The sequence below is a fragment of the Typopeltis vanoorti genome, chromosome 1 (genome assembly GCF_054136105.1).
Source record: "Typopeltis vanoorti isolate ZY-2024b chromosome 1, IOZ_Tvanoo_1.0, whole genome shotgun sequence".
NCBI classification, from domain to species: Eukaryota; Metazoa; Arthropoda; class Arachnida; order Uropygi; family Thelyphonidae; genus Typopeltis; species Typopeltis vanoorti.
In genome coordinates, this window is record NC_143549.1 from 180828693 (window position 1) to 180843336 (window position 14644).

At 36.4% G+C, this 14644-nt stretch overlaps 1 protein-coding gene across 1 annotated transcript in view; it reads right to left on the bottom strand.

Annotated features, from left to right (window-relative positions):
• Positions 1 to 14644, bottom strand: part of Megf8 (multiple EGF like domains 8) — a 752012-nt gene that overhangs the window by 542847 nt on the left and 194521 nt on the right. The window contains exon 9 of the mRNA XM_090404705.1: positions 11834 to 12064. Coding sequence (XP_090260831.1) covers positions 11834 to 12064 — 231 coding nt within the window. The remainder of the gene's footprint in view (positions 1 to 11833; positions 12065 to 14644) is intronic.

The window sequence follows — 14644 nt, forward strand, 5'->3', positions numbered from 1 at the left end:
TAGCCAATGTGCTCCTTCTGTCTCGTTTTGAAGCTTCTAGAGGTCTCATCAATGTAACTAACACCACAGGAACAAGGTATATTGTATATTCCAGAGTACTTGTAGAATGGATGAATGTCTTTCGGTGATCTTAAAATTTTCCAAATAGTGTTGACTGGCTTGAATGTTACTCTAATATTGTGTGGTTTTAGAAGGATAGCCAAGTTTTTGGAAATGGTGCTAACAAATGGAATAGCTACAGTGCTGATGTATTGGGTCATCATCACGTTGTCTTTGTGGTATATCTGAAAAGAGAATCTAGTTAGCAAGTCTTTGAGGATAACCATTTAAGGATAGCTCTCTGGATATTGTAGTTAATTCTTCTTGTAAGGCATCTTAGTTCGTGGTATGCTGTACAGCTCTTTTCTTAAGCATATCATCATCAAATTCCTGCAATGTACCCTCAAGGGGTGTACAGGATATGATAGTACTACATGAAAAATTTACATCATTACTAACTATCTAAAATCCTATCTACAATTTTCCTCCAAATCAGTTTGTTACTTGTCAAGACTCCAACATTATCAGATCTTATATTTCTATCGTCTAAAGCACTTTGTACAGTATCAATCCACCTATATCTTGGTCTTCTTCTGGGTCGTTTTCCTCTGCCAACCTGGCAGAAAAATCTTTTGCTAATCTTTCCTCTCCCATTCTGTTTAAGTGACCATACCACCTTAGATTAGCTCTGCTAATGCATTCCTGGATGCAAACAATGTCAAGTTCTTTCCTAATATCCTTGTTTTTAATATGATATTGTCATTGATGCCATCTGTTCATGCCTATAATCTTTCTCAGGACTCTCATATCTGCGGTCTCTAGTCTTTGGTCAAGTGTTTTACTTCTGACCCAGCTCTCAGATCCATAAGTTAAAAATGGTTTGAACACTGTCTTATATACAGCTAATTTAGTGTTCTGACTAATATCTCTCTTATTCCATATGAATTTATTCAATTGATTTCCTAACATACCAGCTTTGTTGATTCTGTTGTCTATTTCCATATTTAATTTACCATCTTCACGAAAAACTGTGCTTAAGTAGCTGAAATGTTTTACTTGTTCCACAGGTTCTCCGTTCACAATGCAGATGACAATTTCAACGATTCTGCCTATTTTCATTGTCTTTGTCTTTTTATTGCTGACCTTCTATACCATCTATTACAACAGTTATTTAATTTAATCAGTGAATCTCGCAGACAGCAGATTTATTTAGAAGTATAACATCATCCACATAAAGCAAAGAGCTGACATTAACATCTCCAATTTTGATATCATGTTTAATACCACTTTCCTTCATAATGTGATCCATATAAATAATGAATAACAGAGGGGATAATATACATCCTTGTCTCACACCAGATTTAACATTAAAGAGGGTGGTGAATGAGTGGAATTCATTGCCTGACTTAGTTGTGAGCTCTTCGTCTGTAAATGAATTCAAGAAGAGATATGACAGATATTGTTTTGCTAGTTTGGGTCTCCCGCGATGAGTCTACTGACTCCATGGAGATACCCGTAATAATAATAATAATAATAAACCATCTTCCTGTACTTCCTTCAATTCTAACTGCTGACTTACAACTCAAATAAAGACTAAGTATTGCTTGATATAATGCCCAATTGACACCATATTACTGTAGCATATTGAATAGATTCTCTCTTGGCACTTTGTCATATGCCTTTTCCAGATCGACAAAACTTAAACACAGATCTTTGTTACATTTCCATGCTTTCTCAACTATTTGTCGTAAAGTGAAAATCTGATCCTGACAGCCTATGTTTGGCCTGAATCCAGGTTGTTCTTCACCAAGCTTTTCTTCCACAATTCTTCTCAACCGTTTCTCAAGTATACTTGCATAAATCTTGCCACGTACACTCAGTAGGGAAATATCTCTGTAATTCTCACATTCAGTTTTATTTCCTTGTTTATATATAGGTACTATGAGAGCTCTACTCCAAACATCGGGAATTCGTCCCTCTGTCCAGGCTTTCTGAACTATGCAGTGCAGCCACGGTATGACTTTTATACCACCATACTTCAGCATTTCTGGTCGAATATTATCTACTCCTGCTGCCTTTCCACATTTCAAGCCTTTGATGGCGTTTTCTACTTCGAGTATGGATATATATTCCTGACTGTAAGTCTGTTGAGTGTTTTTTACCACTGTGCTATCACTGCTTGTTTCATTTAGCAATTTTTTGAAGTAATTACTCCATACTTCAAGGATATCTTTTTCTCCCATTTTTATGTCACCTTTATCATCTCTAATTCCTTTTACTGCACTCTTTCCTCCATTTCTAAGCTTCTTCAACAACCTCCAGAATATTTTGCCACCTTCTTGATATTTATTTTCCATGTTCTTGCCAAAGACCTCCCATGACTTTTGTTTGGCTAGTTTTACATAGTGTTTAGCTTTCTTACATTTGTCTCTGTATTCTCTCAGAGCACAAGCTGACTTATTTGGCAGGAACTTTTGATATGCTTTCTTCTTTTCCTTCACTGCTCTTTAACTTCCTGTGTCCACCAGGGAGTTCTGATTTTTCTATCCTTGCAGACAACCTCACCACATGCCTCTCTGGCTGAATCAATCAGTGTTTTTTTCAAGGCTTGCCACTAAATCTCCAAGGTTTCATTCCTGATCTCAAACTCTTTCATTTTTTCTTCTATAATCTTTGTGTATTTTAGTCTACAGTTCACATCTGAGAGCTGCTCAACTTTTATTCTCTTTAAAACTTTCTTACATGTTCTTCTTTTCAATATGAAATTCAATTTTATCCTGCTCAAGACTAAATAGTGATCACTTCCAATTTCAAATCCTCTGTACACTCTGGTGTCCTGCACCAGGGAGAAAACATCACTATCAACAATAACATAGTCAATGAGACTTTTCTTATTCCTTGCCTCTTCTCTCCATGTGAATTTGTGCACATTTTTATGTTGGAACATGGTGTTAGTCATAACCAGTCCATGTCGTGAGCAGAAATCCAACAGGTATTTGCCATTATTATTAGCTTTGCTCTTTTCTCCAAAATTTTCCCAAAATATTTTTGTGTCTGACAATCATTTCCTACTCTGCTATTTAAATCCCCAACAAGGACCAACTTTTCCTTTTTCATTGTGTCAGTTGCTTTTTCTAAAGCATCAAAAAATTCCTCCACTTCTGTGGGACCATAGGCACAAATAAGTCTCATTGTCCAGTTCCCCATTCTCATATTTGCCCACATCACTCTACTTGACACCGCCTGCCATTCAAGAAGATTAGCCTCGTATTTAGTCTTAAATACTATGGCTTCTCCTTCTTTTCCTTGATTGTCATTGCCTGAATATAACATTTTGTATTTATTGCTCAGAAAGATTTCACCAGTTTTTGTCTTTTTTGTTTCAGTCACCCCTATTTTGTCAATCTGGTACTTATCCAATTCCTCAACTAGCTCCATTTCTTTGCCATTCAGGCTTCTTATGTTGATAGTACCGATCTTTAACTCTGGTGATGTTGAGTTGGGGTGTGCTTTCAGATTTGTTCCAGTAGCTGACTTTTCACTGTTCACCCTGGTTCCCTGGCAAAAACAACGGTGGCCTTGTTTAACCGGGCAACGCCCCAGCAATCGTGAAATTTTGTCCTGTTGTACCATCATTTTGTATATTGGTTTAAGCCAATAAGAATACAATTTGGTCAGCTAAATCCCAAATTGCCATCCCATCCTCATTTGTTCAGTATCCAGGTAGATACTCAACAGGGTGCACCACCAGAAGGTGAGGATTGGACATTAAGTCAGAAGCCCTGGTCAGTTCTCCACATTCCTTTAAAGGCTATGTGGAAGTCTCCTCTCAGTTATATAGCTTTGACCCTTAAGCATATGGATAATGCTAAGTTTCTGGGATATATGATGTAACGAGTCGAAATGGAGGTAACGTCCAGTATTCATAAGTTTTCTATACACAGATAGGTTGATACTGTTATTGGTTTGTTTTTTTATTAGGATGACTAGAATTGGAAGTTTTTAACCTTTTTCAATTTCTAATGTGAATTTGATGGTATGGTGGAAACTACTGATTTGGCTGAGATAATCCATTAGTTCTTCTTTTGTATGATTCCAAATGATAAAGATGTCATCAACATATCTGTACCAAGTTTTTGGTTTTGGGGTAATTTGGGATAAGATTTTATCCTCTAGGTCTTCCATGAATAAGTCAGGACAAGAAGGAGAGAGAGGGGGCTACCCATGGCTAATCCGGAAAGCTGTTTGTAGACTGTTTTTTGCCAAATGAAATAGTTTGAAGTTAAACAATGATTGAACAAAGTAGTGATGTCTCTTGTGAACAAGTTGTCTAAGATGTTGATGACTTTCCACAACTGGAATGTTTGTAAACAGAGATGTGATGTCAATGCTTGCTAGTATATCATCTTCAGATATAGGGATATTTTTTAATTTTTCAATTAAATGTTGCGAGTTTTTAATATAAGTATCTGAGTTGTGGATGTGTTGTTGTAAAATCTTGGCTAGATATTTAGACAATTGGTAAGTAGGAGAATAGATTCCATCTACTATTGGACGTAATGGTATACCTTCTTTATGTATTTTAGGAACGCCATACAATCTTGGAGTCAACGGGTGCATGGATTTTAGCTTTCTTATTAAATCTATGGGCCAGTTAGTCATTCCACGTAATAGTTCGTTGGTGTCATTATGTTTTTTTTTGGGTAGGATCTGTACTGAGAACATCATAGACAGACGTGTCTGATAATAGATTGTTGATTTTCTCTTCATAATCTTTTGTATTTAAGATTATAGTATTATTGCCTTTGTCCACTTTAAGTATGATGATGTCTTTATTATTCTTTAATTTGAGTAGTGTTCTTCTTTCCATTTGGTTAGAGCTGGTGTTGGAGATCTTGAAGGAGCAGAGAGGATTATGCTGCTTTTTAATCGTAGGTCATTAGCTATTGGGTGTGGTAGCAATGAGATGGCTTTTTCTAAATATGAAAGATGAAATCTATTTTAGGAATAGCAGTAGGTTTAAAGGCGAAATTGAATCCTTTTTTGAGAATTATGATCTCAGGTTTTGTTAAAATGTGATTAGATAGGTTCAGTATAACTTGATTATCTGGTAGAGACGGTTTAGAGTTAAAGTGATTATCATATAACAGGTTGAATTTATCAATTTTCGTCTTTTTGCTATAACTGAAGGTTTTAGCATAACTGTTATAAATCATATTATCTAAAAGTTGCCAGGTATCTTCGTCAAGGTTATTAGAGATGTTCTGTGAACAAATCATAGCATTGAGAGTCTATTTGGCTGAGTAAGGTTCTCATATGGCTAATTCTTTCTTGGAGAAGGGTGAATAAAGTTTTGTGGTAAATAATATTAGCTTTTTTTTGTTTTAAAATGTTGTTTGAGACAAAGAAATTCTGGAATAACGTTATTGTCTCGACACTTTTTTAAAAATGTCAGATGGTTTAAACACTTAGCCTTTTTGCGTTTTAAACCTTCAAGATTGCGTACCTTTAGTTTAGTGATCTCGTCGATCCTGTTCATAGTGTGACTTTTTTACTTGATTACTTGTATTAGAAACTATAACTCATTTTTTAGGAATGTTAGTCAAGCGAGTAATATTTATTATCCGACTAGTTTCACCGATTTTTGCTATCGGCAAAAATTGGTGAAACAATTGGTACAATTGGTAAGCGATATGAAGGTAACAGACTAGGTTTTAACTGACAGTTCTAATTCATACAAAATTAGTACTGTGCATAAGACAATACACGTGCCGTGGGTACATGATTTATTGGTTGAGAGACATAATGTAATTGGCATGAAAGTTCGTTTCTTTAGTGATCTAATTAAAGTTTTCCAAATATCAGGTAGGATTAGACCTTGATTCTTATTTAGGTTTCCTGTTGAATGGGCGACTATAGCAGCTTCCTTGAAGGTTCTGGAATGGTAGTTCTCTTCTATATAGGGCATATGACTCTTTTAAGTAATTTTAATTGGCATGAATAAGTAAAACAAATATTTGACAAATCAGTAGGCTTATGAATTCTTGCATTATCCATGATAATCCAAGACGAATGCAGAGGATTATCGCGCATGATTTCAAAGAGTTAAAACATGAAAGTATTAAATTTTTCAGCATCACATGTACTATTTTCAATTGTAAAATATCCTTGACTTAATGTAAAATGTCCTTGATTAAATGTAAAATGTCCTTAATTTATTGCAAATGCTATCTTATATTATAAATGCAAATCAAATATATTTAGGGTTTTTAGTAGTTTCTAATTTAATAAATAACATTCATTTTGCATTATTCAAAAATAGATTGTATAATAACGAAAAGAGGCGCAATTATTTATTCAAAGCACTGTAAGTGGCTCTGGAGCCGCAGGTTGCCGACCTCCGCCTTAGACTCATCAAGGGAGGCACAAAACATCATGTCAAGCACTATCCAACATTTGCACAATATCTATCACACTTTGCTTTGAACTTATTCACAGGCATGGCACTCACAACAGACTCTGGGAATCTCTTCCACTCCTTCACCACTCTCCAAGCAAAAAACCTAGTTTGAATGCCCTTGCTGTCTACACTCTTACTCAGTTTCCAAGGATGGCCCATGGCATTCTCCCACCACCAGACCTGTTCTGAAAAATACCCTCTGAATTAATCTTGATAGAGATAATGGTCAGTTCATAAGATAATAAGAGGCATTTACTTACTCACTGTGTAGTTTAGTATGAAACCTCCTACTTTGAGCTCTGAGACCTCATGGAAGTATCATAATCAAATTCCTGATATGCACTCTCAGGCAAGTGTACAATGGGACAATGGAAGTACCCAATTAAAAATAATAATAAAATTAAGAAGGCAATTTGTCTTGAGCATATAGTACCAAATTGGATAAGGCAACTATTAATTCCACTTCTGCTCCATTAATCTTCCTTATTAACTGAATATTGAAAGGTTATTTTGCCACATCATCCTAGATTTACTAACTGTATTATAGCAAATCCATTTATATGTACCCAAGCAATTTAACAGTGTACCTTTTATTCCAAAGCAAGAAGTTACTCACCACCAACCATATCTACATTTGCATTTTTAGTTCATTTCAAAATATGCTGTAATATTTTTTCTTTCTTTCATTTATTTATTTATTTGTTCTCTGGGTCTGTATAATGATAAACAACTATCACTGCTGCTAAATCATTATTGTTATTATTATTCAGGCCTCCATGGAGTCAAAAGACTCATTGCAGGAAGTCCTTCCTAGGAAACACAAAGTCTATCAAGACTCATCGCGGGAGGTCCCTTCTAGGAAACACAAAGTTTAGCATACCACTCCTTAAACTCACTGACCGTTCTTGCTCTCACCACTCTATCAGGCAATGCATTCCATGGTTCAACCACCCTCCATTGTAACTAATCATTTCCTAACTTATTTGATGACCCAGTTGACCAAGTAGACAGCATTATCACTCTCCAACTGACATACTATGAGTTCAAATCCCACTATGGGCATGGATATTTCTGAACTAGTTGCAGACGAATTTTATAACCTGGTGTGAGACTACCTTGTTTCCAAAATGTGAAGTGGACTGAAAAAGTTCCACATTTGGTCTCTAAAGCAGGATTTTGGATTATTCAATTCTTGTCCACTCATAGCATTAATGTACTGTAGATTTAAAAAATTTCATGAGTGGATTCATATAAAAAAAAAAAAAGCTATGTTTATTGATTTGTAAAGTTCATTTACAATGATGATAATTTGGAAGGATGAAAAGGAACATTTCCAATACAGAATCCTTGCAGGCTGATCCGAAAATAAACTGATTCTATAGGCAAATGACAATAAATGTCAGTTCAATGTTGCTAAGTTAATAAAGGTTATGAATTTTGGATTGAAGACAATGTAGGCAGAGTATTAGAACAATTTGCTAAAAGTGATCAATTTCACTGATGATAATTATATCAGTGATGATATCATTTCACTGATATAATTATTTCCAATACAGAATTCTTTTCCAATTTCCAATTGCAGGCTGATCCGAAAACAAACTGTGATTTCGGATCAGCATTGTTCATATTATCATCAGTGATGATATTCACTGATGATATCATTTCACTGATGATAATTTGGAAGGATGAAAAGGGACATTTCCAATACAGAATCCTTGCAGGCTGATCCAAAAACAAACTGATTTTATAGGCAAATGACAATAAATGTCAGTTCAATGTTGCTAAGTTAATGAAGGTTATGAATTTTGGATTGAAGACAATGTAGGCAGAGTATTAGGACAATTTGCTAAAAGTGATCAATGAAGCTAGAAGTCTGGAGTGATTGGAAACAGAGAGTTAAAGTTCAGGGACACACTGCAATGTTGAAGAAGACACCAACCTGTAGGAGTAAGAAAGTTAATCTTTCACTGAATAATGCTTTGATTAGATCACATCTTGACTAGTGCTCAGATATGATCATTTGGGTTCTGAGGAGACAAATGAAGAGATAAAAGTAGAGGTAACCAAGATGACACTATGAAATAGTGCATGTGAGGGCAGAATAAGGGGAATGTGAGGTCTTGAAAAGTTGAGTAACAGATAGAAGAGGGAAAATATGACATTAACATAAGTTGGTAAGGGGATCTTACAGTATCAATACAAGTGAAATTTTGTGTTTTATGGCAGGTGGAGAAAGAACTCAGTCACTCAGTCATCATTGGAAATTAAGTAAGGGTGTGGTTAGGAAACATGGATGATCCATGTTCTTCTCAAGGCAAGTAATGGATGTGGACTACCAGTGGATGTTGCAAGCATATCTTCATTGAATATTTCAAAAAAATATATGCTAGTTATCTAAGCACTCTATGATCCAGAAGATGCCATTGTAAAACTCAATGCAGCTTGGAATACCAAAGCGGTTTACATTGATTTTTACAGAGGTCAAGTCTCATGAGATTGTTACGAAAATAACCTTGTATGTCTCTATATATTTTATGCTAAATATTAATGAAAATAATCCTATGAAAATTGACTGCACTTACTGCTTTAACAAAAATTTCTAGAAAGTAAAAAACAAAGGCAATGCTTTGCCACCAGAACTTTGTATAATAGCTATGTATAAGGGCACAAGAAAGTTGTTTAAGATTTAAGGTTAGTGTCAAAGAGATCAACAAGGTTCAGACAAGTTTCCGCTGCCCGACAAGATAGGATTAAAGGAGTGTACAGAGGAGAAGAAAAAACCGGCCGGTCTTAACAGAAGATCAAGGAGTCATGCTGAATTCTTCAGGGGTTACAACCCTTGGTGTAAGGTCCTGGAGAATGCAAAATAAAAAGGGACTGAGCCGAACATCGAAGTCGGCAGAGAACCATGGAATCAGCAGTCAGAGGCAGAGAAGTCAGCAGTTAGAACCAGAGGCAGTCAGCAGTTAGAGTCAGAAGTTCCAGAAGTAGGATCCAGAGGACAGGATGTTAGGGCAAGCCATGCCAGAGGAGAAACCAATCAGAATGACGAGAGAACAGCCAATGTAAATACTCGAGGTAGTGTTGGTCGGATGTCTTTTTGCCGCAGGAGGTCAACCGAAGCCAAAAGCCATAGAGCGATCTTCAAGCCCATATGCTGAAACCTCTTGCCTGAGCTTTTCGAGTACCGGAAAATTGCAGTCCAAAGCCTGCCAATATCCCGACGAAACGCCCCCTGAAGCAAGACTCTCTAGACGGAAACCTAAGGCCCGAGATGAAAGTAAAAGCATAGGGACTTTAGTGCAGGACCTTTGGATGAGTGTGCGACACAGAGCCTCTGTAAGTTTGTTCCACCTTTTATTGTACATTCCTTTTGTAATCTAGGAGATATGTTATAGATGGACAGATAAGAAATAGTAATAAGAAGTATCTATAAGAGAGTCCTCTGATTTGTTATTAATTGGAATATAATTTGTAAGATAACTTGGCATAGCTAGCTAATCTCTTTGTGAGTAAATTAAGAGTTAATAATTTGATTTAATAAGCAGAGAACTAATTGAGTAATTATATTGTATAGTCATTTAATATTGAAAATGGAAAGTTTGTTTCTTTATGCTAAAAGTCTAACAGATAAGTAGAGAGAGTAACCTCTCTATCGTTTAATTAATGTACTTTGTTATTAATGTAAATAAATGTGTTTTAATTATATGTCAATAGAGTGCTGCCTGATCTTTTATTTTACAATGCACTGTTCCTAAATAAACTCGGATCTGTGAGCAGGAAACAACTAAAGCATTAAAAGTGTAGTTTAAGTACTTCAGAACCACGACTGTTTATGTAAATTTGATTGAAGGAATTTATGCTAGTAAGAGAGAGAGAGAGATCTACCAGATGTTTTACTGAGTCTTATGCCGATATAGAAATACTGGTGGCGCAGTCTTAACAAATAAATTTTCCAGTGTTCATAGGCGTACAACTAGTAAATACGAAAGGTGGATAAACAAAGTATGCAATAGAATAAGTAAGAAAGGTTATGAAAGCAAAAGTGCACTGCTAATTAGAATAAAGAGTTAATACCCCCGTCTACAATAACGCATTAGACATCATTTGCTACACCACCTCTTGATGAGTTCTCAACTCCATATGGGGGGGGGGACTATACAATACAATAATAATAACAACTCATTATCTTCACAAGTGTCTGCAGTGATTTTCTGAAACAAAGTTAAGCCTTAGTTAATTTCTGATTAATATTAAATGTGAACAGGGTTAAAATACAACTTAAAATACTTAAAAATTAAATATCTCATAAACAAGAGAGCCAAAAGGCTTCACTTCAGCGATGCAAAATATTATTCAAATTAAGTGGATATTGAATCTAACATTATTTCAAAGCCGAATAGAGAAACTACAAGAGTTTCATGCCAAATATAGAAACTATAAAAGTTTTGGTAGATCCAAGCGTAAGCAACCTTTCATGACAGGGGCAACTCGTAGTAAAGGTGGAGTAAGGTCTAATCACTATCTTTAGTATTTCCCATAATGTAAAACACATCTCCTAGCGGACATGTATGATGTTATACATTATGGGGATGACTACCCAGACCGGTTTCAACCTTTGTTGAGGTCTCATCAGTGGGAGCCAGACCCAGATGTAAATACTCAGGTTGAAGTGATGCAGAACTTATACTTAACCATATGAGTTGTCAAAAAAAAGGTGTCACATCACAAAAGGCACCAAGAATTACTGAAAAAAAGAGAGCCAAAAGGCTTCGCTTCGGCAATGCAAAATTATTCAAATTAAGTGGAAATTGAATCCAACATTATGTCAAAGCTGAATAGAGAAACTACAAGAGTTTCGTGCCGAATATGGAAACTATAAAAATTTCAACGGATCCAAGCGTAAGCAAACCTTTCGTGACAGCAGTTGCCTTTTTTGACAACTCATATGGTAGAGTATAAGTTCTGCATCACTTCAATCTGAGTATTTACATCTGGGTCTGGCTCCCACTGATGAGACCTCAACAAAGGTTGAAACTGGTCTGGGTAGTCATCCCCATAATGTATAACATCATACATGTCCGCTAGGAGATGTGTTTTACATTATGGGAAATACCAAGGATAGTGATCAGAGCTTACTCCACCTTTACTACGAGTTGCTCCTGTCATGAAAGGTTTGCTTACGCTTGGATCTGCCAAAACTTTTAGTTTCTATATTTGGCACGAAACTCTTGTAGTTTCTCTATTCAGCTTTGAAATAATGTTGGATTCAATATCCACTTAATTTGAATAATATCTCATTTATTTTATTTTGTAAAAGACGTGGTTACTTACTAAATGCTGTTGGCTGGTGTCATTGCTTAGCCAAAGTGTTGCATTAGCTCCACTTGAACCCATGTACAGCTGCAAATGTGAAATTCGATCAGTGAGTGGCTTGGCACCAAGAGGATGAAGGAAGCCCAAAAATTTGGCAATATTTTCTCCACTACCAACTCCCTCTCTTTCTCTGCTAGAAACTTCAGAATGAAAAAAGAGTTCTTCGGTGGTTTGATTGACATAAGATACCTTAGGTAAAAAAAAAAAAAGTAAAAATTACAAGTAAAAAAAAAAAATCATATTTAAAAACTTGCTATGAATAAAAACTAACTGTGACAAAATATAGCAATTCTTATTATAGAAGTATATCACAAATATGTTGAACATAACTACCAAGAAATAAAATATTTTATTCATTTTCTTAGTCAAATATTTATATCAATTTCCGCATTTTACTATGTATACAGTTCTGAAACATAAGTTTAAAAACATTCAATTTTTTTTCAACTGAAATTAGTTTAAGTTATTGGAAACTCATGTTTTTTGTCCAGCAAACTCAAGAAAATTGATTGTACACTGACTCAGGTCTGTTCTCACCTGTGCTCAGACTGTCTTTGAAATTTTCTTTTGTTTCCTTAATTTATTATTAACTTGAAGTTCAAGCCACCTGTATACTTAACACTGTATATTGTTGCTCCATATGATGTTTCATTTATCCCATATTTTGAACAGCTATTCTCTTGATAACATGCCATCCAGATCTACACAACAAATTCAGATCCTTTTTTATAATTCCATCATTTCTTGACTATTATTCTTGTTGAGAGGCTTATACGCTGGTTAGATATGATAACTAATATTTAAGGAATTGACAGCGTATACTAGAAATATAGATTAAATAAACTTTAATATATACTTTCCGATATTTCGGCGAACGTCACATTGCCATCTTCTTGGGAACTTACTACAAGACACGTGCACACAAGTACTAATAACAGCAAATGAGACTGAAGCTAGGAAGCTAGCGTTTCCTAAAGTCCTGATGGTGCCCCCTGGCGGGCTATATTGGTAGTTCTTGGCCTTTGGGCTGAAGTTCTTCTGATAAAAGTTTCCCAAATTTGGGGCAGTTTCATACATCCAAATTTGTTGAGGTTTGGCATGTTCCTAGGGTCCGAGGCTGATTCCATGAATAGTCTTTCATACTTGAACTTGCTGCGGTGTATTACTGTGGCTTTCTTCCATCTTATTCTGTGGCGAGTATCCAGAGCGTGGTCTGCAAGCCCAGAGTGGCTGTACTGGTAAAATCGGATGTAATCCTTATGTTCTGAGATTCTGATATTTGCTGTCCTGCCTGTTTGGCCAAAGTAGGACAGTTTACAGCTGCAAGGGACCTGGTATACACCAGGTAGGTCTAGGGGAAGTGGTTGGTCTTTGATGAATGAGACTGAAGCTAGCTTCCTAGCTTCAGTCTCATTTGCTGTTATTAGTACTTGTGTGCACGTGTCTTGTAGTAAGTTCCCAAGAAGATGGCAATGTGACGTTCGCCGAAATATCGGAAAGTATATATTAAAGTTTATTTAATCTATATTTCTAGTATACACTGTCAATTCCTTAAATATTAGTTATCATGTCTAACCAGCGTATAAGCCTCTCAACAAGAATAATGATCATCCACGGAGATCTCTTTGCACGCAAGGCCCGCCAATACGGCAAACTGAGGCTGAAATTATCCAGACAACTTAACCGTCTGGCATTCCTAAAACGCTGCCGGGATAATCATGTCATCCCGAACTGTGTCAAATTTAAACACCGCTTCATCTCACAGAAAGCTCTCCATATTTACAACCGCGCTAGCCAGGCATTACTTCGGGAGCAAATTACCGCCACACGCGGTTCCCTAGCCGACATAAACAGCGCTATATCAACGCTAGAAAATGAGCTTTCACTTACGCTGAATCACGAGCTTTGGTCGGTACTACATGACGTCTCGTGTACGGCAGCTAAAAAAGAATTTGAACGAGTACGAAGCCGACACATCAACAAGTTTGATAAATTAACAAAGAACTCGGCGCCCAAACTACAAACCAACACTGTTGTTAACCTATCGTCAGCTACCTTAAAGCCAGAAGCACTCCATGCTCTGTCACGTGGTCACAATTTCGCCATTGCTCCTAGGAAATTACCGGCCGAGGAATTAATGATTCAAATTGAACGCGGGATTCGCCAACTGCCTAACCACATCGCCAACGATATCAGATTGGATGTAGCCTGTGTTCTCAACAAAGCAAAACCTCCAAAATCCAACATATCCAGTAGTGAATACAAGGCACTACAAGAATTGAAGACAAACAAAGAAATAGTGATCGCCAAAGCAGATAAGGGAAATGCCACTGTGGTACTTAATCTTAAAGATTACACAGGTAAGCTCAAGGCTTTATTATTAGATCGTTCCACTTACCTCCCCATTGATTACAATCCCACCAACTCACAGATTAGAAAACTCCATAGGCTCCTTAAGAAGGTCACTTCTTGGCCTGTGGAGATTACCAACAGACTAAAACCTTATAACTCTAGACCCCCCCCCCCCGCATATATGGGCTCCCAAAAATACACAAAGAAAATGTGCCATTACGTCCCATAGTGGATGCCATTGATTCCCCCACTTACAAACTAGCCAAGCATTTAGCCAAAGCGCTCTCACACTATACTGGCAATACACCATCACACATAAAAAACTCAGCCCACTTCAAAGCCAGTATAGAAAACCTTACACTCCAACATAATGACATAATGGTCAGTTTCGATATCTCCTCCCTATTCACGAATGTC